Source organism: Muntiacus reevesi, chromosome 1 (genome assembly GCF_963930625.1).
Source record: "Muntiacus reevesi chromosome 1, mMunRee1.1, whole genome shotgun sequence".
NCBI lineage: Eukaryota > Metazoa > Chordata > Mammalia > Artiodactyla > Cervidae > Muntiacus > Muntiacus reevesi.
In genome coordinates, this window is record NC_089249.1 from 247909828 (window position 1) to 247937806 (window position 27979).

The 27979-nt window shown below is 39.1% G+C and overlaps 1 protein-coding gene across 4 annotated transcripts in view; it reads right to left on the reverse strand.

The window, feature by feature from the left end:
- The window catches only part of EBF1 (EBF transcription factor 1), a 402213-nt gene that overhangs the window by 365667 nt on the left and 8567 nt on the right, over window positions 1-27979 (reverse strand). For all 4 annotated transcript variants that reach the window (XM_065919010.1, XM_065919011.1, XM_065919008.1 and 1 more), the window contains exons 5-6: window positions 22079-22152; window positions 12197-12265 (exon numbers count right to left, since the gene is read on the reverse strand). In XM_065919010.1, the coding sequence (XP_065775082.1) occupies window positions 12197-12265; window positions 22079-22152 (143 nt within the window). The remainder of the gene's footprint in view (window positions 1-12196; window positions 12266-22078; window positions 22153-27979) is intronic.

The window sequence follows — 27979 nt, forward strand, 5'->3', positions numbered from 1 at the left end:
CTGAAGAGTTTATCTGCCTCAGCAATACAAGAGGGAACTAAAATTAGAATTTCAGAGCTGGAAAGTGTCTTTGAGAGCTTTTCATTCCAGCCCTTTTTTAAAAAGCCACCTTCTATTGACTGTGATTTATGTGCCAGGCATTGTGCTAAGTTCTCTCCAGGCATTATCTTCTGGAATGGGTTGCCATTCCCTTCTGCAGGGGATCTTCCCCAGGAATCTAACCTGGGTCTCCCGCATTGCAGGCAGATTCTTTACCATCTGAGCCACCAGGGAAGCCCACTTATTCCTCACCACAACCCTAAAAAGTAGGAACTACTGCTCCTACCCCAGTCGCACAGATGAAGAAACTGGAGGAGGATCTGCCTGCACCCCAAAGTTAACACTGGCAGAGCTCAGATTTGATCCCAGGCAGATCTGATCTTAACCAATGTGTAGACTGCCTTAGAGGAGTACAATAAAACCATGGAGTTTGCCCAAGTTCAATACCACTGAGTAAGAGCTATCAAGCAACTTTCTTCCCAGGGGCATTTTTCCTCTGCATCATGATCTCTACCCATCTGAAATAATGTTCTCCTATTAAATACATTTTATATATATATATATATATATATATATATATATAAAATTTATTTCTACACTTATTATTTCAATTTTTTTTCCAACTCTGAGGTACTAAAAATTCCAGGAAGGCGGGAAACATATGTGTCTTATTCACTGTTATATCCCAACCCTGAAAACAATGTGTGGCATATTGTAGATGTTCAATAAACATTCAAGGAAAGAAAAAAAAAATGAGCAACTCTTCAACAAGCGGACTTAACCAAAATGATGAACTTCAATAAGGTAATTTTGCTTATAAGAAAGCTCCATGGTAACCATCCATTAAGAATAACAATCCACATGGAATATTACATGCAGATTGCAAGAGCTGCCTGATTTCAAGCACCTAATATGTGTCAAACTCTGTGCTAGGTATTTTAAACCACAAAATTTTTCAAGCTTGAGATGATTTTCCCATTTCAAAGATGAAAAAATTAAACCCCATGAGATGCAAATACTGGGGAGTAATGGTGGAGGGATTTGATTTTCTGCCAATGAACTCCAAATTGTAGACCTTTTCCATTGTACTCTGCCTTCTTCCAGATTTCTCTTTGGATTATGGTCTGTTTTATCCCCTAGTGAAACACACAATGGTTTAGTTATCAAATTAAATGAGGACACAAGAACTCAAATACTGCACTAGAAGTGAGCAGAACAATTTACAATATTCCTATTTTTTAATTAATTTTTTTATTGAAGGATAATTGCTTTACAGAATTTTGTTGCTTTCTGATTTGTTATTACTATTATTTTTAATCTCAGAAGTGCCAAATCTAAAAAGCTTTCAATTAATTCATGAAAAAAATGAACTGTGCATATCAAGAAAAAGAGGCTACACAAAACACGGAAAACAGTCTTTCATTTTTTCAACTGAACAACTGAGATGGGAAAAGATCAGACTGAGAGCTAGGACACGAAGTTTCAATCACTTGCTCTGCCACAAATAAAGTCCCTCAGGGGTATGCCTCAGTTTACAGATCTATAAAATTAATTTCTGCCCTCACATTTGTATGAAGAGAATTCTCTGAAATACTACACCTTAAAGGTCTCCAATACCTTTGCAAGTTCTATTCAGATTTAACTTACTATTAAACTCATAATGATCAGAGATATTGTTTATTTTAAGGTGCTTATAGGCCAGGATTCAGATCTAGTTTTCAAGAAAACATGAAGATGGCCAGAAAAGGACATTCCCACTCCTGTACCCACAGAAAGAAGAACACAATTTTTTGAAAGACATTTTGAGATGTACACCATTAATCTAAGACTAGAATCTGGCGTTAAGAAAAAAAGACTGTGTAGCAAAATATGGGTTTTTGACATTGTAATAGCTTCAATTCCATAGAATTCCAGTTGAGCTTTTTCAAATCCTAAAAGATAATGCTGTTAAAGTGCTGCACTCAATATGCCAGCAAATTTGGGAAAACTCAGCAGTGGCCACAGGACTGGAAAATGTCAGTGTTCACTCCAATCCCAAAGAATGTTCAAACTACCACACAATTGCACTCATCTCACATGCTAGCAAAAGTAATGCTCAAAATTCTCCAAGCCAGGCTTTAACAGTACGTGAACCATGAACTTCCAGATATTCAAGCTGGATTTAGAAAAGGCAGAAAACAGAGACCAAATTGCCAACATCCGCTGGATCATCAAAAAAGCAAGAGAGTTCCAGAAAAAACATCTACTTCTGTTTTATTGACTATGCCAAAGCCTCCGACTATGTAGATCACAACAAACTGTGGAAAATTCTTCGAGAGATGGGAATACCAGACCACCTGACCTGCCTCCTGAGAAATGTGCATGCAGGTCAAGAGGTAACAGTTAGAACTGGATATGGAACAACAGACTGGTTCCATATTTGGAAAGGAGTACATCAAGGCTGTATATTGTCATCCTGCTTATTTACCTTATATGCAGAGTACATCATGCAAAATGCCGGGCTAGATGAAGCACAAGCTGGAATCAAGATTGCCAGGAGAAATATCAATAACCTCAGATACACAGATGACACCACCCTTATGGCAGAAAACAAAGAACTAAAGAGCCTCTTGATGAAAGTGAAAGAGGAGAGTGAAAGAGTTGGCTTAAAACTTAACATTCATCCCAATCGGGATGGGGAATACATGTAAATCCATGGCTGATTCATGTCAATGTATGACAAAAACCATTACAATACTGTAAAGTAATTAGCCTCCAACTAATAAAAATAAATGAAAAAAAAAAAAGATTCTGTGTGCCTAAACTAAGACCTGGGGCCATCAAATAAACAAATAAAATTAAAAAAAAAAAAACCTTAACATTCAGAAAACTAAGATCATGGCATCTGGTCCCATCACTTCATGGCAAATAGATGGGGAAACAGTGGAAACAGTGACAGACTTTATTTTGGGAGGTTCCAAAATCACTGCAGATGGTGACTGCAGTCATGAAATTAAAAGATGCTAGCTCCTTGGAAGAAAAACTATGACCAACCTAGATAGTATATTAAAAAGCAGAGACATTACTTTGCCAACAAAGGCCTGTCTAGTCAAAGATACGGCTTTTTCAGTAGTCATGTATGGATGTGAGAGTTGGACTATAAAGAAAGCTGAGTGCCAAAGAACTGATGCTTTTGAACTGTGGTGCTGTAGAGGACTCTTGAGAGTCCCTTGGACTGCAAGGAAATCCAACCAGGCCATCCTAAAGGAGATCAGTCCTGAATATTCATTGGAAGGACTGATGCTGATGAAACTCCAATACTTTGGCCACATGATGCAAAGAACTGACACACTAGAAAAGATCCTCATGCTGGGAGAGATTGAAGGTGGGAAGAGAAGGGGACAACAGAGGATGAGATGGTTGGATGACATCACCAACTCGATGGACATGAGTTTGAGTAAGCTCTGGGAGTTGGTGATGGACAGGGAGGCCTGGCGTGCTGCAGTTCATGGGGTCGCAAAGAGTTGGACAGACTGAGCAACTAAGCTGAACAGCTTCAAAGATAATTTAACCAACTCTCTTTTCTAAAGAACCTTCTAATAAATAAAAAAGAGACTTCTCATTTCTAATTTTTGTCTTTGTAAAAGTTTGTGTGTGTGTGTGCGCGCATATGTGAAAGGAACCAAACCTGACACAGGTTCTGGGTTGTTTAACTCTCCACTTTGTGAAAGGATTTAACCAATAGTGCATCCAAGATGGTAAAAAATGATGCTCTGGGACTCCTCTGGTGATCCAGTGGTTAAAGCTCTGTGCTCCCAATGCAGGTGGGCCAATTTTGATCCCTGGTCAGCAAAATAAATCCTACATGTCCCAGCTAAGATCCAATGCAGCCAATTAAATGAAATATTTTAAAGTGATGCTTTAAGATATTACTAATGGATCAGAATACTAATGAATGGGAAACATATTCAAAATAGGGGGAAGTTATTGTTCTATTGAACAATAATAAATAAATTGTACATAGAATTATATCTCTACAGATTAGCATTATATCTCTATAGATAAGAGTTTCAAAAAAAAAAAAAGCTTTAGTCAAAACCATAGCTGCTTTTGGAAGGTGGAGGGCGACAACGTCTGACCATTGGCAAAGCTGTCCACCTGCACCCTGCCTCCTGGGTCTCACCAGAGCAAGAAGTGACATCGTCCCGTGCAGGCCACACTCAGGGCACAAGTAGAGACCAGGATCACACGAAAAAGCAGCAGTTACCGTCACAGAACAAGACAGCCTAATCTTTCACTTTGATCATTTCCTATTCATTGATTAAAAAAGAAAAAAAAAAGTTCTTTCAACCTGGAAACACCATGTCACCAGTGTTCATGCCCCACAGAAGGGCTCCTCCGACTTAGTCACCTACCTCCCCACAGACGTAAATAGTATCAATATCCGGTCAACTGAGCAGAAAACAAGCAAAAAAAAAAAAAAGTTCTTGAAAGATTTTTGATATTGATGTTAAAGGGGCATTTTTTTAAAAGCCTTGACATGAACCAAAATTTGAGAGTCTTACCAAGACCCTATACAGTACATATAGTGACCACATCCAGATTTAAAATTCACACACCTGCAATTTAATTATTTTCTCTTTTTCCCCCTCTCCTGGAAGGGAAAGTGTTAAAGAAAACAATAAAAGGACAAGTAAGTGTACAGGGTAGGATTTACTGGCATTTACTTTTAATCTATGGCCCTTCACTCTGTAGCTTATCGGGCCTCTGTCAGTCCTTTTTCCTCCTTTATATTTCATGAGGAGCCCCCCATGCTGCTACTGAGAGACAGAGCCCAAGTGCCTATAAGCTTTTTGTCAGGTAAAAAGAGAAGAAAAAGGAAAGGAACAAGAGGAAAAGCAAAGCTAAGAGGCATCTATTAGATGTCACTAGGCTTTTGTATTCATGTCAATGATTCAGGATTAGAGTATTTGAAATAATCTTATTGAGAGGAATCAAAAGGCCCACCGAGTGAGAGGCTGCTCTGTAGCATATGGCAAAGGCTCGAACAATATCTTATTAAAGATGTGTTGGCTAACACTATTACTTTATATTATATTACAAAACTATTGTGCCTCCAACAGTTAGCAGGATGGTATAGTTACCGAGGGCCATTTTGGAGGTTATTGTGTGGGATCAAGCTATATAATTTGCCAGCTTGTCTAGTTACATCTTTCCAAGTAGGGTTTAGAGGCAAGTTTGGAACTGGAACCAAGCACTTCACCTTCAAAAATAAAAATCCCCAGAGCACACCGAAGACCACTCTATTCCCACTGGAAGTGGGAATATACATTACATGGATGAAACGCCAATGGCATTTTCTTCCCCAGAACTGGTTTCATTAAGTTTGCATCATTTACCACATGTGACCCCCTGTCCCCCCATGAAAAATATGCAGGGTCGTTTTTTTTTTTTTGGCTTGATTCCCCTCCTCATGAAAAATACACACACACACACACTCAGCTTCACACATTAGCAGAGCTAAGGCAATTAAAATTATATTACAATAAGTACTGTAATGTTAAAACCTTCATTTACCTTTGGACAAAGGCTTGTAACTGGAGAGAGAGTTTGAGAGGGAGATTTATCTCCATCTACCCATACCTTTAAAGGCAACACGCAATCAAAGAAAACCCTGTAATGTTCATCATTTTTCACTGATTGCAATTGGAGAATTTAGGTCACTTTTATATTCTCATGGGTGGTGTACAATCACACAGTTTGTAAAGGGAGGGATGAGACAGTAGGTGAGAGAGAAGGAAAAAGATGGTCTTTTTCAGATAATACCTAATGCAAAGTAAAATGACCAAAATCTCACTACATGCAGAAGCTTCTAAATGGTGTTTTTTAAATCTGTCAATTTTTATTAGAGTCTGGTCAGGTGTGAGTGGTAAGGAAAAGCAAGGGAAATTTATCACTAGAGAATCCAGTTGCACTTCGGGAGGTTTGGGGGTTTTTTCCCCCATTCTAAGCAATTTATTTTAGAAAAGCAAAAGCATATTTAATATAGTGATATATTCTCATCACAAAATGACTGCAAAGTTGTTAGATGACACACAAGGGACTTTGTTCAGCTTTTCTGTATTTTTACAGAACTGTTACAAAGTTATGACATAGGATTAAAACCCCACACCATGGACTGACACCCAGGTCGGTAACACATACGTACTGATTCTCCAAAGCTCCTAAACACATTTCTTGGAAGTTGCAGCCATTATTTCCTTTACAGGAAAGCTACAGTTGTTCATTATACAGTGTCTGCAGTAGTATCATACTGTGTAAAAGGACTCAGAATGATGATATACTGTCAGCATACTTGAAATCCATTTGAATGTATCCTGGCTGTATATTTGGGAATAGCTGATAGCAAATGGAATATAGACTGCTATTAGCCGATTGTATTCGTTATTTTCTTATCATGGTAGGAAACTGCATACAAATGTACGGGCTCATCTCCTATTCAGAATGGTATCTGATATGTGATAAAATTTAGAATGATAGTCTCTCACATAAGTCTCATCGCTAATAATCACATATGAATTCCCACTGAGAAAACAAATGTTTAAATATGGTAGGATTAATAAACAACCATAAATTCACGCTTAGTGTCAGCGCTGGCTTTTCACTTTTGGAAAAAACGCAAATCTCTCAAATCAACCAAGAGGACAGCAATTATCCTGCCTGCAGCAATTTTAAAGAATGAATTCCTACTCTTTTTATTTTAATGGGGCATTCAAAGTTAGGAAATCAGGTGATATAAAAGGCATATCAGAACTCTGGGAATTGCATTTATACCTCTGGGTCTTCAAGCCCTAGATAGCTATTTGTGTACCTTACAGAGTGATTATGCTTAGTGGTTGGTCCTTTCGAAAACTGGATGAACACCAAAATAATAAGTTGAAAGGTCAATGAAATAAAGCCATGAAACTCTGACTAAAAGCCTCATCTGCAACTTTAATAAAAGCATGCTTATGTTCATGTTAATTGAGGACTTTCTCTTCACAGAAGATAAAAGAAAAAATTTTTAGTGAATTTTTGGATTTAAGTCTCATGACAAAAGACAAAAAAATCATTTGCTGTCAAGAGGTCATGATGCCTTCACAATCTTAGGATTGCAGATACAGGAAATAGAATATAGCCTACCCTGCTCAATGGTTAAAAAAAAAAATTACATCCTAATTGTAAAGTTTTACCATAGTTTTTCTGTTATACAGATGAGTGTGTGTGTGTGTGTGTGTGTGTGTGTGTGTGTGTGTGTATATCAGGATCAGTTTAATCAAGAAATTAGCTTGGTGTTTAGGCAACACTGCACTTTTCTGAAAAGTCTTATCACAGCATTCAAACCTTAGATGAAGAATGAATCAAACAAAAATGTTTTTCTGAACAACCCTGATGTGAATCAGCAGGTAAAATGGCCATTCCAATACTTTCATTCTGAACATTCTATTTCAGACAACAATCATAAAGCAAATCCATTTAGTGTTACCAAAGTGAAAGTGAACTAGATGTGAAAGATCTTAGAAAATTCTGGAAAGAAAGAAGTACACACTATTTTTTTCTTTTTAGGAGACCCTTGGGTAAATGTGGCCTGAAGAACTAGTTCCAAACAGGCTAAATTCTTCATGTTACAAAATTGGTATGCTGTTTTTAAATGTTGCATGTCAGGGCTCACGGCTCCAAAGTACATACAGAGATTCTTATAAATGGAAAATAAAGACCAATCTATTAAGCAGCAATAAACAAGCCTAAAATTTTTAGAGGTATATTAGTTGACAGGCTTTAAAACTCCACGTTTTTAGTACTGGTTATGAAGAACTCAAACTTGTGGATCACTTGAGCCACATTACATCCCGAAAGGGCTATGTCTAAATTCACACGAGACCAAGAAAGTAATCTGAGGAGGAATTTCATCCTTTATTAGTTCTATCTATTAAAAGAAAAAAGTCCACTTGTCAATTCTCAAAATCCACAGTGCAAGGAAATGAAGAATTGGGCTCTTCTTTTCTCCCTTTATTTAGCAGTCCAACTATTTCATCAATCACACTGATCTTAAATCGAAAAACCAAACAAACAAATTTTGAGCCATCCCCCTTTCCCGCCATACTAGAAGTTAGCAGCACAATTCTGGCTGGAAACTTTAAAGCTCTGTGTGAAAGGAATCCTATAGCATAATTCAGAGAAAGAAATGTTTTTGTAAGACCATCTGTATTCATCCATGTCATTGCTCAAAGAAAGTTTAGTGAGCCAGGGTAGAAAAATAAAGAGTTTTGTGAAGCCAAATCTAGAATGAACGGTAATCCTAACTAACAAGATAAGGAATAAGAGTGTAGTCTTCACACTTAATATATTCAGTTCAAACATTTATAAAGAAGCTTCCACATAGAAAATGGAAGATTTTTATATGAATTCAGAAAAACTGGGTTCCCAATTCAGAGTACCCTAGGTGACTTTTGTCATTATCATCTTTTCTGATTCTTACAAAGTAAACCTAATTAAGAACCTCCCTCATTAGTCTTCCAGAAAAATTAGCACAGCTTATGCTAATTACTCCTGCAAAATTTAATAAACTTGTTGAAATGGGAATAGTCTAATGAGGTTTTATTTATTGAACTAAGATAACTCCAAGGAAAAAGGTTAGGACACAAGGATATCCAATGTGGTAATAAAACTACAATTTATTCAATTTCTAAACATGAACTTTATTGCAAACCTTTTAAATTCAAATATGAGTTACTATGTGAATATGTTAAATCAATCTCCACCTTAATTCAATAACTGCAAGTCATTTTTTGCTTTTTACTTTAACAATAATTACCACACATAGCCCTTTACCTCAACGATAATGAAATTTGCTGTTATTAGTTTCTGGTCATCAGCTATTAAACATAACACATTTGACTTTTCCCATGTCTACATATTCCAAATATCTAGATCCTTGCACACAGGCTGGTTTTTATAATTCTCAATCAAACAATCTGGCATTAAATAGAAACACAACCAGGCAGTCAACTCAAGATGCACACATCATCCATTTACAAAAATTCCCTTCCAGAAGTTTTTGAAGTGACTTGACAATTGTCATAATTGTAAAAAGTGTTGGGGTCATATTTTTCTGACTATGTAGAAAGCTACCATAAATGAAGTAGAAACACATTTTCTAAATCACAGTATTTAACTGCTGATTTTGTTAATTCCACTTTTTTGATAGACTATGCCAAGCTGACCACTTGCAGCAAACCACTGGCAGCAAATAATACTGCCAAAATTTAACACAGAAATAGCTTATCCTGCACCACTGCCGTATGACCATAAAGCCTCTTCTATCAATCCTATAAATAGTTTTCCTGAATAACCACTACTAAAAGTCTTTTGACTGATAAAAATAGCACTGTTCTTCCAAAATCTGAAGGACAAGCAAAGGGAGCTAAAAATTATTGGTGCCCAAAAGGTGACTGCATGTTAAAACTATGCTAAATCCTAACACAAGGATTGCCTGTACCTTCAGTCCTATAATTGCAAATTGGATGCATCTTGTAAAAACAGTTACTCCTGCTACTGAATGCAGGCCCCATAACCTATTTTTTACAAAATATACAGGGATTCACATCCATAAATCTGAAAGCAAATCAAACCCTAAGCACGTAACGCAGATATTATGCAATCGGTAATATAGAATCAAATTGGAAACTATGAAATTCAAACACAGTTGCCATCATTTTTTTTTTCCTTTGCAGCAATTTTATGGAATTGAAAAATCTTTTCTATTTCGCCCTTCCTTGTGTAAGTTCTTTTCCTGTTGTTATTCTCTTGTTAAAAATGGAAGTTTCACATATCAGCACAGACAGGACTGGAGCTTTTAAAACCTTTGGCAGACTGAAGGACAAATAAATTCTGAAAACTCAGATGCAAATAAAAATAGCTAAATGGGGTTTTGCATATCAGCTGGCATCACTGCTTGAAAAGACAGTTCATGGGAGACAGTGGCAACAGCCAGCAAATAAACGTATGTTGGGACTCGTGCAGATAACCAGGGTTTCAGCTGCTTTTCCAAATACTCCTCTCTTAAGAGACCAAGATTGGCTAACAGCATTTTCTACTTTGTCAAACCAAAAAGGAAAAAAATAATGAAAAGGATAAATGTCATGAGTAATATCTCTAAAGCCACCAACAGTATAAAGTGCATACTTATTTTACCTAAATTGTTTGAACTACCCTAGCCAAGAAAAGGTTTTAAGTACCCTACTGGGATAGATGCAAGGCGGCAACAATAGAAGCCACACTAATGCAATCCAGGTAACACAATCCTGTTTCAAAAACACGGGCTGGGCTAATTACAGTGCTGCTGAGTCAAGTTTCTTATGCCATCGCAACCCACAGAAACAGGTCAAAATCAAATGTTATTCAAACCACAGTCATATCAACCTTCTATATCAGAGTCACGGCTTAAAACCAAACGAAGAACTTAAAAGCTTAACCCATTCAAAAGCAAAAAAAAAAAAAAAAAAGCATTTTCATTGCGGGTGGCAAAGTAAGGTTCTTGTCATCATCTAAACCAAAAGAAACTGTGCGGCAGAACCAAATGCTGATAGTTTCAAAGTTTGGGGCAAATATTTGGGCTGGTCTTTTGATCAGAACACTTTCTTCCTAATAAAAGAATGAAATCTGCTTAAAATAACAAATGGTATTTAGAAGCGAGGTATTTAGGTGAAACAAACAGCATAAAGGTTATTTTTTTAAATCTTCTTTATCTGAAGATTTATCTGCCATTGCAGAAAAAAAGAAACTGCATAATGGCATGTCTGCTTCTGTAGATAAACATGCTATATTAATTCTATAGGCAGCATACAACTTCATTACACTCTAAAGGTGGATGTTTTCAGCTTTGAATCAAAGAAGATATTAAGCAAAGTTATCAAGTTATCCAGCAAAGATATGTTTCTGGTGAATATTAGAGAAAGACAGTTAAAATATCTGACTCAGTTGCAAGTTTTATAAAACTTCTGGGCAATCAAAATTGAGTTTAAGCCTAAAGAATCACATAAGTCAAAATCAACAACTGATGTTTTATCATAAACCACAATGAAGAATACTTTTTCAGTTAACTGAAAAATGATAAAGCCCCCCCAAAAGTAAAGAACTGGGAAGACAGATGTGCACCAGCGGGCGGTGGGGGGTGGGGTGGGGCATCAAAAATTAGTATTACCAAACTCCATAAAGGGTTTTTATTCAGCTGTTGATCTCCTCAATGACAGATCCGTCAGTCTTACTTGCAAGACTCTTCCAGCTAGTAGAGGGTGCTAGCTCTTTTCCTAGCTGACAACTGGCAGTATCTATAAACCTTCCAGGCCATTTAACTCCCAATGAGTAATGCTATGTAACAAATGGTTTATCATACATGTTTCCATACAATGAATTTCAATAATTAAAATGTAAAACGAATATTTGGAATGCGACTTTGCATAATCTGTGCACACAGTGACTCGAAATTGCACCGAACAACTAAAACAGATTTATTGTTCTACAGTGATTTACTTGGTCATGTCAGATTAGTAATATGGATCTGCTTAAAAACACAATAATTAAGACAAGCAGGATAAATTAATCAACTTACAATGCAGTCTGAGCTACAATCAAACCCGGGAAATTACTGTAGAAAATCTTGGTTCACAGATCTCTTTAAAACTGCTTTTATGCATAAATAAAACCTTAAAATGTAGATGGATTACGTCCAACAGAACTACTGTAGCTAAAAGTGATAATGATTCAAACATTTTTCAAATAAAAGTTAAATATTTATAAGCACCCAACCACATTTCATAAATCACAAATTATTATTATTTTATTTCTGAAGCTTCCTGGCACAGCATGAGGATTGAGCCACAGAAAGTCAAGAAAGAAGAACATTCCTTTAGGAGCATGAATCAGACACAAAACTGGAGCAATCCGAGAAAGCGGGCCTCCAAAGAACATTCCACATGGCTTTCCCAGGAATCGCAATAGCTCGGCGCAGCAGATGAAGTCATGACCAACAGGCACATTTCGGCCACATGCCTTCCTAACCCTCACCCGAGAGCCACACGAGGCAGGTGTTTCATTATAATGAGGAAAAGGAACCGCGTGAAAGTAGAGTGGTCCCTACCTGTCAATTATCACTGGATCTGAGGGAGTCTCATTTCGGTTGCCACAGCTTTTCTTGTCACAACAGCGGCTGCAGAGCAAAAGCGAGAGGATTTAGTACAACCATTACGAATGTAAAATCATCATTTAGGCAGACAGAAGGTTCAAATTGCTGGGTTGCAAATGCTAGAATTACCACAAAGCCATACCTGGCAATCAACGGATCGCTGGGACAGAATATTCTGTTTGGGTCACCTATGGGTTAATGCCAGGTTTAACCTCTCCCTGCACAAAGGAGGGAGGGAGAGGGACTCTCTCCGAGCGAGGACTGACAGCCCTAAGATGGGGTCTCCCCATCACTGCCCGCGGAACTGGAAGATTTCACTGTGAGACGCATTATTATTACATCTACCCAATGAGAATATTCAGAGTTGTGGGTGGCTCAAACACTCTTCCCTCAAGATCACACTAATTGCGTGGAACACGTCAATAATGAGGTATGAGTGATTCTCCCCCTCCAGTTATTTTGTATTCAGTGGATTCCTTTTTCTTCTCCTTTCTCTTTTATAGGAGACATTTCCTTCAATCACAGCCTTCCTGAAATCTTAAAACTGTAATGGTCTGCTTTGGAATCATGTTCAGAATGTAAGAATGAAAGTACAACAGAATAATTAACACAAAGAGAGGAAAGGTAAAACACAACAGAGATCCACATGTCCTCTGGCTTTTGTGCCCTCCACTGGTCACTGTGTAAGTTTTCTGGAAGCAGTATGGACGTGGATCCAAAGGCTGGCAAAGGCCTGACAGTGAACGCTCCTTATCAGATCAGAGAAGAGGCAGACATGGGCAAGAAAAGCATCTACTATCAGAATCCCACCCCATGTGTGACCTTAAAGTTGCCAGTGTTTTCTTAAACTGAGATGCTTATAAAAAGTGAAAAAGTAAGAGTTTTCAAAAATTACCCATGGTCAATGCAAGACTATCCATCTGAGACTTGTCTGCAAATAAGAAATGTGTCCACTGGCCAGTCTATACCTCAGGGCACACTATAAAAGCATATATTTGATCAATCATGGAGGTGAGGGAGTTTTGCAAGGGTTATACATTACCTGCATCACAAATAAAACATGCATTTTTTCCCCTCTTACACAAGCACACATATACACACACACTCATTCGACCTGGTGAATCATAGAGCCTAAATTTGGAGAGCTGTTGGAAAGAAACAAACACTGAACTTTATTTTCAGGACCCAGAAATATATGCCCGCACAGGGGGTCTTTCACCAAAGTTGGGAAGTCTCTCTCCTGGCCGTTACTCTATCTCTGAAAAGAGAATCAGCTTCCAAATTTGATGCTCATTTTATTTGTCTCTCATATTTTCAGAAAACAACAGCAAGAATTCTCTCTCCTTTGTCAGAGTCCCAGCCAAAAACCATACCACTCGCCTTAGAGCTGTTCCCTTTCTGGTTCAGAGGAAACAATTTCCTCCAGGTCTGAGTTCAGCTGTACTAGAACTTTGAGGGAAAGAAAGCCCAAAGGAGCCCAACACCTAAGAGACAGATGTAGAAAAAAGGGACTGAGAAATCTAGTAGTTGACATGAATGCCAAAAAAGTAATGATAATTTTAAAACTAAACTTTACTATCTCTGAACTCTACCTCCCTGCACCTACATTTCAAGGGCTTGCCAGGAGAGTGCAGTGGTTAGGAACACTGACTCTGGGCTCAGAGCTGCTTGTGGCACTGAAGCAAGGTACTTCACCTCCTGGAGTCTTAGTTTCCTCATCTATAAAATGGAGCGATTGCAGTACCCACCTCTGAGTGTGAGGGCACAGGTCTCCAAAAAAAAGCCCATCGACAGAGCCCAAGTCTTTACTCAGTGAGAAAAGCAACGCATGGGAAGGCCTATTTCTCCTTGTTTTTCTTCTCTTTTTCAAAACAGGATTGGGCAAATCTCCAGAGGTCAAAAGCCTCACCATCATCCTAACTGGACTAAATGCCTTCCAGGGACCCTTCCAACTTGTCTGACGATAGTTTCAGACTAGAATCTACACCTCAAGATGATCTGACCCTCTCCCTCCTCACCGCACCACCCTCAACCAAGTCACTTTCATTTCTCGCTTGGACTCCGCAGTGGCCTCCCCTCCACTCTTCACCCACCACCAACAGCCAGAGTGATCTTTTCAAAATGTCAATGGAACTGTCACTCCACTGCCCTAGACCTTTTAAGGGCTTCCCACCACACTGAGAATAAATCTATGGCATGACATGGAGCCAGAACACCTCCCCATCTCTTGTCACTCTCCCCCAATGTGCCACGCTCCAGCCTCACTAGCCAATTTCAGTCTCCACACTCAGTCTGACCCCAGGTGCAGGAAGGCCTCCAGGCCTGGACTGCTCCTCCTCCAAGCTCTCCCTAGGTAGCCAGCCTCTACCCGCTCTTTGGGGCATCCCAGATGGCTCAGGGGTAAAGAATCTGCCTGCAATGCAGGAGACCCGGATTTGATCCCTGCAAAAGGAAATGTCAACCCACTCCAGAATTCTTGTCTGGGAAATCACCTGATCAGAGGAGCCTGGCAGGCTACAGTCTGTGTGGTCACTAAAGAGTCGGACACAACTGAGCAACTAAACAACAGCAACCTCTTCTCTGGGCCTAGGCCTCTAGACTCCTTCCTCAGAGAAGCTGACCTCAATACTTAATAGGCTGCTCCAAGTTTTTCCTTTCAAGGCGCTAAACACAAAGCAAATTATATTCTTATGTATATACTTGTGTATTTTTTGTTACTATCTTTCTCCTCCCACCCCTCCCCCACCAACCCATATGTTTCATAAAGGAACACACTGTCAATCTTATTTACCTAGCAGGTAGCTGCGGCCTGGGACAGAATAGAGAAGATCAAATAATGGTTGGTGGGTTGGTTGATTGGATGACTTCATGAATGAATGTAATATACTAGGGGAAATACAATCCAATAGGAAGGTAGCAGATAAAGGAAGCCATGCTGCCCCTCTGAGCAAAAGCTGCCAAAGGAAGGAAGGTTCACCCCACCCCACCCCACCCCACCCCCCAGATCACTTCCCCAGGCAAGGCTGCACTAGGCCTGAGATCTGCCCTGTGCGTTAAGCACTGTCTTCATCCCCTTAAAATATAAGTGCCCTTGAGTGAAGCCAGCTGAATCGAAGCACAGCCTAAGTGAGAACCACCCTCTCTGCTGTGCCCCAAGGGACCCAGGGCAGAAAGCAGATGTGAAGAACAGAGGTGTAGAAGGACGAATAGAAGAGGAATAAAACAAGGAAAATGGACTAAAGGGCTGGAGGTCACTTAACATCATTTATAAAGAAAACTTTACACAAAGTATGAAAAATAGCCCAACAGTTCTCCTGCCTCTCAGGTCATATCACTGCACTGCATAGTCATCATCCTCGAAATGGGATTCCCGGGCTCTGTGCTGCATCTGGGGCAGTAACAAAGTAGTGTCTAGGGTTTAAGCCCACTTTAAAAATAAATGCATATACACATTTACATATTTGTGTGTGTACATATATATGTAAATATGGAACTGTGTGCAGCGTTAGAAGGAATGAAGGTGGGTTTGTCCACATCATCACAGAAAAAAGTCTACATCATATTACGACCTGAGAAAGCCAAATGGCAGAATAGCATGTATGGCATGTGTGTGTGTGTTAGGTCACTCAGCCGTACCCAACTCTGAGATCCCATAGACTGTAGCCTGCCAGGCTTCTCTGTCCTAATGGAGCGAGTTGCCGTTTCCTACTCCAGGGGATCTTCCCAACCCAGGGATCAAACTCACATCGCTTGCATCTCCTGAACTGGCAGGTGGATTCTTTACCACTAGCGCCACCTGGGAAACCCCATATGTATGGTATGGGTATGGTCCAACTTCTGGGAGGAAAAAACCAGTAGGAGAGATGGAGGGAGGAGAGGAAGAAACAAATTGTCACAAGTCACCCTCAGGTCCCTCAAATGTCTGCACAAAGGGACAGCCTGTGAAGGCCCTTCCCTTCCCACCCCCGGAGCTCTCCAGCCCCTCATCCTGCTTCACTTTTCTTCCAGGCACTCATTTTAATTTTTCTTCTTTATTGTCTTTATTTTTCTTCTTTAAATTTACTCTTCTTCCTTATTGAGTACAAAGGGCTTAGATTGTTCTGTTCATCTCTATGTCCCCAGCAACCAGAACGGAGCACGGCACACAGTAGACTCTCTGGAAGTAGTTTTTGAATGAATGAATAAAATTTCAAAGAAATAGCCTACAGGGAGTGGAGTAAGTGGAGAAGAATAGAGTGTACATATTCCACTTCTGTACTTCTGCAGTCTTTTGACTGCAATATTATTTTCCTATCAAAAAACTAAAACTTAACTGCAAATTGGGAAAGGAAGGTCTTCCTTTGGGCTGAGCCAGCATCTAACCTCCTGAATCTCCCTACTTCTAATGCTAAGCCAAGCAGAACAAAGACTGTCCTTCCTTCCTTCTCCATGATGGCCTTTCTCTCCTTTCCTCTCTTCTCCAAGCTGAACTGCCCCCCTCCCACCCAGTTCCCTCTACTGAACCCAGAAGGACCAAGAAAGGTGGGTACCAACCTTTACAATACACAAGGAAGGCATTAACCAAGAAGGGCAGGATGAAGGGAGAACAGATTGACTTGTATTTAAGGCAAAAGAGGTTTGGGGCTGAAACAACACAGTACATGGAACAACAGACACAAAAGCACTCCACGGGAAAAGCTGCCATGTTAACAGAAGAATCGCCGTGCTAACTCCATCCTCACAATGGTGTGACTGATGGGTCTTGATCCCCTCAAACGCTGTTCTTGAGATTCTTACTATGCATGTCAGGCACTGCACCAGGCACAGACCTGGCATTTGCTCCCTAAAGCAGGCATGATCAGGGGGCTTGGAGCTTCCTCATGTGCCTTGTCACAAAGCAGGATTCCCACTACTTCACAGCCGTTCTCAACGTGCACCCCAAGTGGCAGGAGACCAGTGTGGCCCAATCGCAGGAGGGGGGACCCTGCCGCACCTGGGGTCCTACATACACTGTGGACTCAAAACGGCAGCCCTTTCCCCAGCAAGACTGTGTACCTCTCAGACAAGCTTGTCCAGGGAAAGGCGAGTTTCTGAGTCTCTTTCTGAGCAGCATGGCACAGGCAGTGCATCTCTAGCGCACTGACGCATGGCTTCATAAACCAGAGCGAGAGGCGCTTCCATCTTCACCTCAGGGACATGGAACTTCTTCCCAGAAGCAGAGGCTCTCTTAACTGGAAGAAAGCATCACCTCCACCTCTAAGCTTTACAACAGAAAGCAGGACCATCTTACCCATTCAGCCAAAATGGCTGGAGAATGAGCATGTGGTTATCCGAACAAATTGATTAACAGTAGTAAGTTCATTCTTCCCCTCAGTTAACCAACATAGTCAACTTTTCCCATTTCTTAAAAAAACAGACTTGCTCCTTCTTTTGTTGAGTCGATTTCTTCACTGCCCAACTATCTCCTTGACAGAGTCTCCCTCACGTCTTGCCACCTGCATCCCATAAAACCTGGCTTTCAGGTTAGCGCCTACTTGAATGTCCTCTCTCGGAGTTCACCAGGGACTTTCTGGTGCTCTTCTCAGTCTTCAGGTCCATCTGGATCTCCCTACACTTATTATGTGGATGGCTCCCTGCCTCTGAAATACCCTCCTTTCATTTCTATCTCCTGTATGTTCAAGGTTCTTCTTCCTAATTCTCGAATGCACTAAGAGTGACATTGTTCCCCAAGAATGTATTCACAGCCTCTCCTCTTTCTAATGCCCGATCCCGCGTAAGCTCATAGCTTCAACTTGCACCTTTGTGAAAAGACTTCAGAAGTTGATTATCCTTCACCCTGACTGCCCAGATCCAGGCCACAGGCTCACCATCTGCAGACCTCTCCCCACAGAAATCCCACTTGGACCACCAACAAATGGACCAAAACACTCCTTCACACATGCTCTAAAATCCCTGTCCTGTCTCACCTTCCTCCCGATCCCTGTAAATACATCCTCCCTTCTCTGAGCAGCCATGGTCTTTGACCTCATGTCTCATCCCAGTCCACTCTTTCTACAGCGCTGTCTAGTTACCAGCTTCAGGTCTCACCTCCCAGGCTAACCTGTCAGCTCTCCTACTGCAGGGGCCAGTCCTTTCTGGCTCTTCATTCCACTGTGTTTTTACAAAGAAGAGAAGAATGAATGAAAATATCCTTAACCAGCATACCTAGAATGAACAAAGCATGTTAACATCTTAGTAGACATTTCCCTTCCTTTCAGCAGTCTCTTACCATCTTTCCCTCTGAGCGACTATGTGCCAGGTACACAGCTAGACACTGCAGGTGTTGCTACTACTGCTCCCACGACCTTCACTGCTTCTATTAATATCAATGCCGATACTCTGCTGTGACTGTTGATAACAATAACCAACATTCAGTACTTACTATGTGTCAGGTACCAAGATATGCATTTACAGGGGTTATAGGATTCAATCTTAATAACGACCCTATGACAGAAGTCATAGTTTCACACATTTCTCCTCATTTCACATATAGGCAAATAAAGCAGAGAGGAAAACTGGACAACTTCTTCATCTTCAAGGAGCTCTTAGTCCAGCAAAGAAAGACCGGCCCTAGACATACAGTTACAATGCGCCGAGTGTACAGTTACAGTGCGCCAAAGGAAAAGCACAGCATATAATAGGAGCGCAGAACAAGCGGGCCTCACTCAGGCCAACAACCAGGGACGCTGCTCTAAAGGAACCATGCCTCAGTGGGAATCTAAAGAACGAAATGAGGGAAAGCGAGCCCAAGAGGAGGGAAGAACAAGGCATATCAAGGGCTCAGGCTAACCCCAAGAGGTCATGGTCCACAAGGCATAAGGCACTGACAGTGGGGAAAGAAGGCTTTCCTAAAGACAGCACTCATCCCCTGCGATTGTCCTGTGTCCTGGAAAGGAAGAAAATCTGCTTCTACCTGCCTGACGAGGACTGGGAACTAGACTCACCTTCCAAGCCGAGTTTCTATTTTCCCTTCACACTTTAAACACAGGATGTGGAGGTGCATAAAATCAAATTCTTTGTGGAATGAATCCTGCTTTTACATTTTGAAGAGCTTCATCCCCAAGTATTAACAAAATGTAAAGATGATTGGTATGATAAATTCCAGTTACCCAAAATGTAGAACCTCTCCCAGAATTCCATGGAAAGAGTTCTATGCCATCAAGTCAAAGGGGTTTTGTCTCAAAGAGAGACAGTAATTATAATCCCACGGCAGCAAGTCCTTTACATAGCTCATGCAATGGATTACCCTCTCAACAGAACAAAACTGATATTTTATATCTGCAACCACCTTATACGTAATTCCCTGATTTTTTTTTTCTCTGCCGACAACAAAACAGAATCATCCCAAGCCCTGTCCTGTCGCTCTAAATTCTGTCTCCTTTACCATAGCTTCAATGTACTATAAATATACCTCTTTTGTGACATAAACGCAAAGTTTTATTGTGCCGTTAGCCTTGATAGAAAGCACTGCAGAAAGTTGTTTAGAAATTAAATATCTAAAACAAGCTATTTTAAAATCCAAGGCCCTCACTATTTCATGTCTGCAATGAAGAAATTTCATCTTAGGGAAAGCAAGCTGTCTTTCACACCATATGGTTAATGGTGGTGCATAGCAATTAGCCAGGCTGATTAATGGTGAACAGACTCTAATTTTATGCTTATAATTGAGCCTGCATTTGCACCCCTGGTGCAAATTCAGCACATCCCAACTTCCACTTACAACAGGCAAGAAATCAAGAGAAATAGGATGGTGTGGAAAGTGAGAATTTTTTCTGAAGCCCCCTAAAGAGCATCAGATTTGCAATTTAAAAGACTGTTAGCCACACAATAGATGACAGGCTTATGTAATAGGGTCATGGCAGCCTGGTAAACAAACAGTACCCCTTCCACATCTACAGGAGCCAGGAAAACCTTCATCTGTAACATTACCAGAATGACATTTTGAATATGACTTTTCCCTTTTAGCCACACAATACAAACATCATTTGCCTTCAGTGGCTTGAGGATTTTATTTTTTGCTATTTTTATGTTTCTGAAAAATAGAAAGAACATCAGCAGTAAAGCACCCCAACCAGCATAATAAAATACTTTGGTCCAATGAATTTTAAGAACAAGAAAAAATATAAACTGCATTAATAGAGGGTAGGCTTGTGTGTGAAAGGCATAATGTATCTGCAAGTATTTTAAGAATAGAATTATTTCTAGCATAGTCCAAACATACACAGATATGAGATGCAAATATATGATTTACAGATATTACTCGGCCTATTGCTTGAGATACATCTTCCTGTCTCCAGTTTGCTAGAATTATATGGAATAGAATACAGAAAACTCATTTTAACAAAACGCTAATTGTGGGAAGGTAAAACAGAGATATGGTTGGAAAAGCAGCAATATGAAGGAGGTGATTTTTTCATGTTCTTCAAAATGATTTTACTTATTTATTCTGAAAAGTGCAGCTCAGCTCTAATTGTGCAACTGCTGTATGCAGTATAACACTAATTTTGCCTAAAATATCTTCTAAGAAATCCCTGACTGTATTTTGGGATTTTGTTGCTGCTTTAAAGTTAGAGAAAAGTAACCTGTTTGGGGAATAATTAATAAATTTTACAAATCACTAAAGTGAAAACTTGTGAAACTCCTATATATTTTAGAATAATATATCAGAGGTATGTTTTTAAAAAGGAGAACAAGAAATTTTGATTTACATACATAATTGTGTATGTAGAAGAAGTTAATATTTGAGACTTCAGTAAGGAAACATGTTCATCTCTTTTCTATTTTATTTCCACCTGTAGAGTTTTCAGATTGCTTTCCCCACAAGTCCCTGAGCAGCAAATAAAGCCCACCCATGCCGAAGTAGCAGCTGAAATCCCTACATGAATTGGTCAGAAATAGTCAGGAGTCAGGCACGCTTTGTGCCAGGAAAACCCGCATGGCTAACAAAGCAATTAGTAGCCCTTCTCTGATGCAGAGTGTCATCGTCATGCTTTATCCAATTACTCAGAATATATTGGAAGCAAAGTGCCAATGTTATCTGACAAAGAATAAGAATCTAAACTGCAAGTTAAAAGGCTGTTTTCTGGTTTATTCTCTCCCATATGAAGAATTGGCTGAGGCCAGAGAAATGAATGTGGTCTGGTTTCACATGCAGCTTCAGACAAAAATAAAGATACTCATTTGTGGACAACATGAATGTTCACACCTTTCAGGGACTCATCTTTGCTATCTTTCCAAAAACACAACACATTTAAGAAACATTAGCTACACTGTTACAGTTGTATAAAAGGTAATGAAGATTAAGAGATCAGATGCAAGGTAGGGGTAGGGGCAGGGAACCACAGTCAGTTCAAGGAGGAATGACGCCTATGTGGATGGTCATATTCTTAAGTCGAAAAATTAAAAAGAGGAACTATAACTTTCAAGTCTTATCCAAACAGAGACTTCTGCTGACATCAATAGAACTCTTACTCATTTTACCAGCAATGCAGTTGAGCGCATATATTAACACTAAAAGGGTTATATTGTATTTCATTCGATTGACAGGAAAGGGGGAAGGGCACTGTTTTGTGCCCATTAACAGTGTGATATCAAAATGGAAACATAACTTTTAGGATGAAATCTAATAAATAATTGAGAACCACTGTGATGTCTGACACTTTACTACCAAAAACATCTAACAGTTTTTAGTTTTGTTTAACAGGACAGAAACGTATACACCAAAATAGGCCTGAACTCACCTAGAATTCAGAGGTACAAATTTGAGATACAAATTCATCTTCTCTTTGACAATTAAAGAGAGAATATGGTATTCCTTACCTGCACATGATCTCGTGTGTGAGCAACACTCGGCACATTTCTGGGTTCTTATCTTGGCCTTCATATACTATGGCCTGTAAACAAAGGAAGGATTTGAGTTAAGAATGGAACTAAATAGCAGAGAAAAATCTATCACAGCCAGTTCTTGACCATTCACCACCGCCCCAAGCAAGGCCAATTAGCTTTCAGAGCCAAAGCCCTCACCGGGCTGACCCTTTCAAGACAGTTGATGAGGATCAACCCACATGGAGTGGAAGAGGATACATTCCTCTTTGTCCCATCAACCACCTTGTTATAATGCACATCTCTGGATACTTGTATGAGATGGGCTTCTGTTGTCAAGACAACCACAACTCTCTCTTTAATTCAGAATAAAAATAAATCTAATCAATGGGGAAGGGAAAATCCAGAAGGGTTTAGGAGATTGAGATACTAGTGATTTAAAAAATAGAAAAACACATGGATTTGATTTTTAAATAATTGTTATTTGTCACCACATCTTACTACTTTCAGCTCCAAATTGTAATGTTCTAGAGATAAGCAGTAGAAAACAAGTGAGGGTATGGTTAATAAGTCCACTCACTGTCTTCTTTGAGATGATTCATCAATCAGGGGAGACCCTTCCTGCCTACACGAAAACATGTGTTCTTCAGGGCGTATACCCACCCAAACAGTGGAATCTGCCTGCATATGCTGGGAGAAGGATGAGGAGAAGTTACGCCATAGTTATCTCCCTCAACCAAGAAGAACTACATTTGACTCTGAAAATTTGGAGTCCCAAACCACCTCACCATCCAAGGTGTTTTTGTCTGCTTTTACTTAAATGTGTACAAACATTTTCCTTAAGGTCACCAGAAGTTTTCCTGAGACCTCTGCTTCTGGAAGATCTACCTGTTAATACCTGGGCCAAAGAAAAAAATCATAGCTATGGGTAGAGGAGAGTGCTCTACATGGGTATACATTTTAACTAACAACAATGTATCACTGCATAATACTAATATAACACAGCTTCAAATTGCTAATAAAATTACTTTCACACATTCAGATAACTCTCAGTTTCTTGGTGATGAAACTACCTAAATTAACCAGAGATTTTTATTTATTTATTTTTTTTAAGGACACACAGAAACTACAGTATCTAACTTGTATTTGGCTGAAATGTGCTCTCTTTATGAACCTGGGACTTTCAAAACCATAAATGATGGGGGACAGCTTATGAAATTGTGTGTGCAAACCCTCAGAACAGGCTCTGATTTTATGTAACTCCATAACAAAACAAAAACTGCAACAAATTAAAAAATGACAAAAAGAACCTGAATAAGGAAAAAACCATTCTGTACCACTGACCCACCAAAAGCCTTTTTTTATGGCTGGCCTGCTATAACCCTGTATTTTTAATGTTTTATTTTGCCATAATTTTAGACATACAGAAAAGTGGCAAGAATATATAAAGATTTCCAAGATACTTTACTTTACCCAGATGCTTCCAATGTTTACATTTTAGTAAACTAAATTTATTCATCTTTCTCTATTTTCTTTTCCTGAACCACTTGTTAACTGCAGACATGCCCTAAATATTTCAAGATGCACTTCTTTAAGACAAGAAATTCTCTTACATAACCACAGCACAATTATCTGAATCAGAAAATGAACATTAGAACAACACGATAATGTAAACACCTGAGATTCACCGGTTGGGCAATGATGTCCTTTATAGCAAAACACAACAAACATCCTAACAATCACCGCATCCAATTGTCATACCGCCTTCAATAAGAAATATTCCTGAGTGTTATTTCATGACACTGACACTGTTGAAGAATAGAGGCCACTTATTTTGTACTACCATCCTCAGTTTGGATTTGTCTAATGTTTCCTCGGACTAATTTTGCAACTCCGGGCTGGAATACCACAGACATGACGCCGAGTTCTCCTCAGTGTATCACATCACTCTCTCAACGAGTTCCACCAATGGCAGTAAACTCTGACCATTTGCTTAAGAGAGTGCTGGCCACCCATCAGAGCACAGCCAGATCTGTGTAAAGTCACTACTTCACTTTACGTAATTCATAACTATCTTCTGGTTAGATCGCATATGCGGTGCTAAAAACTTTTAATTACGCTCTTCTGCAAAATCCTATTATCACTCCATGTTTTGTATGTTCTTTTAACACCCCTGATAACCTCTGTTTCAACTTTAGTTTTCTGTCACACTAAACTAATACAAGTAACTTGGAAAACAAAATTCACAAGTATTAATGGGATTTTCCCTCCTGTTTAAAAAATAATAATTTGGCTTTTTTAAGGAGGAAGGAACATCAATTACATCAGACTTTCTCATTTTGATTCTTTCTAGATAATACCAGTATTATTATTACTGAGACTACTGGTTCCTCTGAAATCAGTGGACCTATGATGACACTCCATTAAACATAGGCTGCAGTGAAAATATGTTGATGACTCCCCCAAAACAGTAGATGATCCACGGACTCCCAAGAATTCCATCTTTTTATCTTTGGTGACTGAATATCATTTGCTACAGACCCAGGGCCTCTGTAATACATCTCTACCAAATGTCAACCTGCCACTTCACTTTTGGCAGCAGAGACCTCCTCTACATCAAGCACAGAAAAATGAAAGCATGAGTTTGGATTTGCTCAGAAATACTTAAACTCTGGGGACAAATGGAAGCAGGAAACTTCTGCTGTCCCCTTCCTTGGGGCCTCAACACAACAAAACTTTTCAGCATATAAACACAGATAAACAAGTGCTTGCTGCTTCTCTGACTTCTGAAATAAAAGCAAGTGAAAGAGAGTCTTTTTCCTCTCCTTTTAAAGAGTAGAACTAAAATCCTGGAAATAAAGTAATCTAGGACCTCAGTGTCATAGCACTAGCTAGCTATACAGAAGAATTCCATTAAAGGCATCTCCACCTCCAACCTCGCCTGCTTTTTTGTTGTTGTTGTTGTTGTTACTGAGAAAACTTATTAACACACACACACACACCATACCATCTTATAAAAATATGGTCTGAGAAATCAACATTCTGATGAGATCCAACATAGGAAAACAGGATAAATCTATTTTGATAAATGTCTCTGATGTAGACTGTCAACAAGACAGACTCTCTAAAAAAATGCCAAGTTCTCTCCGGCTTTCACACACATCAAGTCTCTACCATCTACATTTAGTACACACGTCAAGACTGGTTCACAGTTCAGCAAACCCCGACTTCAAGCCTAAAATGAAAGGGATCCTCTAGCACAACTTAGGGAAAAGTTTCTGCTTTTCTTCGTCATTTAAATACATGCCTCTGTAGGGTGTGAGTAAAGCTCCTTGAGGCTTGGATCAGCTGGGAGATCACAAAAGCTTATAAACAGCATTGACCACTTTAAGTGAAACCATTTTAATAGACAGCTGGTTTAGGACCTAGACAATGGAACACCAAGAAAAAGGCTTATTTTCATCCTCCATAGTAAATCATGTGTCTGCTCACTGGGAAGAAGGTAGTCTGCTGTGAGACCGACAAAGACAACAGTGGTTTAAATAAATCAATGCGTTCATCAGGGGTAAGAATGGGAGGCCTGTTACAGAGATGGACAAGAGGGAGAGAGAAAACATATAAAATATATCATTAAAATAAATGAATAAATAGTGAAGCAACCAAAAAAAAAATACAATATCAGGTAGAAAAGATGTTTACGTTAATCCTTCCAATGCAAATATAACCCTTAAGGTGGCAGGAATGCTTCTACAGGAAGAAAAGGAAAAGAATAAACAGCACAAAATTTGTCTCAGCTTTAAAAAGCTAGTGAAACTGATTAAAAAAACAGTTGTCAAAACTTGACAAATTTGGAAATTTATTCTTCTGAATATACTACCCTCCCATTTCTTAATGCTCTCTTCTAATGAGCATAATGAAATTGTCACAATTGTTTTAAATACCCCATTGATTTTCATATTGAAGGTTTTTTCAGAAATAATTTTTTATAATCAACAAAAATGAAGGAAAAATAAGAACTGTCAAACTTTTACATCCTTACACAGCAACACTGTCAGAAGGTTTACTGTAAGAGGATGAAAGGCCAGCAGTTTCAAATGCCCAATTATACATTAACCTACACCATCTTTGAAAAGAAATAAAATCAGCCAATTGAGAAACTCTGCCTTAGTTGCTACTGTTGTAGAAGGCATCTTGTGAAGCACGGTTCATCGTTGCATTTCTAAAATACCACTGGGTCTTAAAAGTTAACTGAAACCTACTACAGATAAAGACCACGCAGTAAAACAAAAAATACATGGTGAACTTACACTGGGATCGCACATCAATGGGATGCCAAAGGAAATACAGAGAACTAAGCATGATTTTCTCTGTTTACTTTTCTAGTAGTTTTAACTCTTTGTGTCCCATGCCAAAACAAAATGGGCAAACAGAACACTTTTGACTTCGATTCATCAAAATCTGAAAGGATTTTAGGAACAAAAGCTTTTCAGTAGTGTTTTCAGTAGGAGTCTTCTGGTTTACAAACAAACCATCAGAGACTTGTCATCATCAACTGAGAAAGACAGAAAGAGAGAATGAAAGGAAAGAAAGAATAGAAGGAAGGAAGAAAGGAAGACAGACTGTGGTTTAGTCGCTAAGTCATGTTCAACTCTTGCGATCCCATGAACACTAGCCCGCCAGGCTCCCCTGTCCATGGGATTTTCCAGGCAAGAATATTGGACTGGGTTGTCATTTTCATCTCTAGAGGATCTTCCAGATCCAGGAATCGAACTGGGATCTTCTGCATTGCAAGCAGATTCCTGCACTGCAGGGGATTCTTTATCGACTGAGCTACAAGGAATGCCCAGACAAGTTACCTATAACTAACAAAAACTCCTAATTTTCTATTTAAATCAAAACAACAACCTTGAAAATATGTCACTCATTTTTTTTTCCCAAACTGAAAATAAAAAGCCAAACCTAATTTGTCACCTTAAAAATACATTCACAAACGCACAAAGTATCTCGCTCAACCAGGAGTAAAGTGTCCTCTAAACACAGTCAACATGCCTTTGGCAGCAAAATGCCAAGAACTGAAACTAATCAAAAAATAATATAAACATCTACACTATCAACATACAGTAACATTAATCATTACATTCGACCACCAAGTTCTAGTACTTTTCATTTAAAAAAAAAAGTATTAGCTAATGTGGTTCGAGAAACTTCTAGTAGGTGAGGGAGTATCAGTTAAAAAATTAACCTATGCCAAAGAAAACACTACAAATTTGACATTTCATAAACAATTGTGTCAAACAGCAATCCAAAATTAATAGTGGGATAAATTTTTAAAATTATTTTGCTTCAATTAGCAGTTTTGCTACTGGTGAACAAATTAATACAAAAATGTAACTTAAGCTCAGCCGCTAAGCAGGCCTGTTTGCAGAACTGAATTAGGAAAGTTGCAAAGGAATGATATCATATTCAGTAAGCTGTTCAGTTACATCACAGCCCTGAATAAAAAGAGAATGTGTACCAAAAGCAGTTAGCTTCAGAATGCATCTTTTGTGCCTCAAAGAAATAAAATCTCTCATATTATTCAAACACCAAGATAAAAACTGAATCATTATAACAATATCATACGATATTTCTTTTTCTAGCAGTAATAAAAGGTATTTCACTCATATGATAACTACATTTACATCTATATTAGCAGATACAACTGGCTTTGTTAACTCAATGGGGTAATAATAGTAATAATAAAATAATAAAAGCAGAGAATTTATTAAGCACTTAATATATGCCAGTCACTGTTCTAAGCACTTTCCATGTATGAATTCATTTTCACAACGGAGCTTCCAGGTAGGTGCTACCATTCCTTCCATTAGTTTCCAAATGCTTACACAATTTAATAACTAA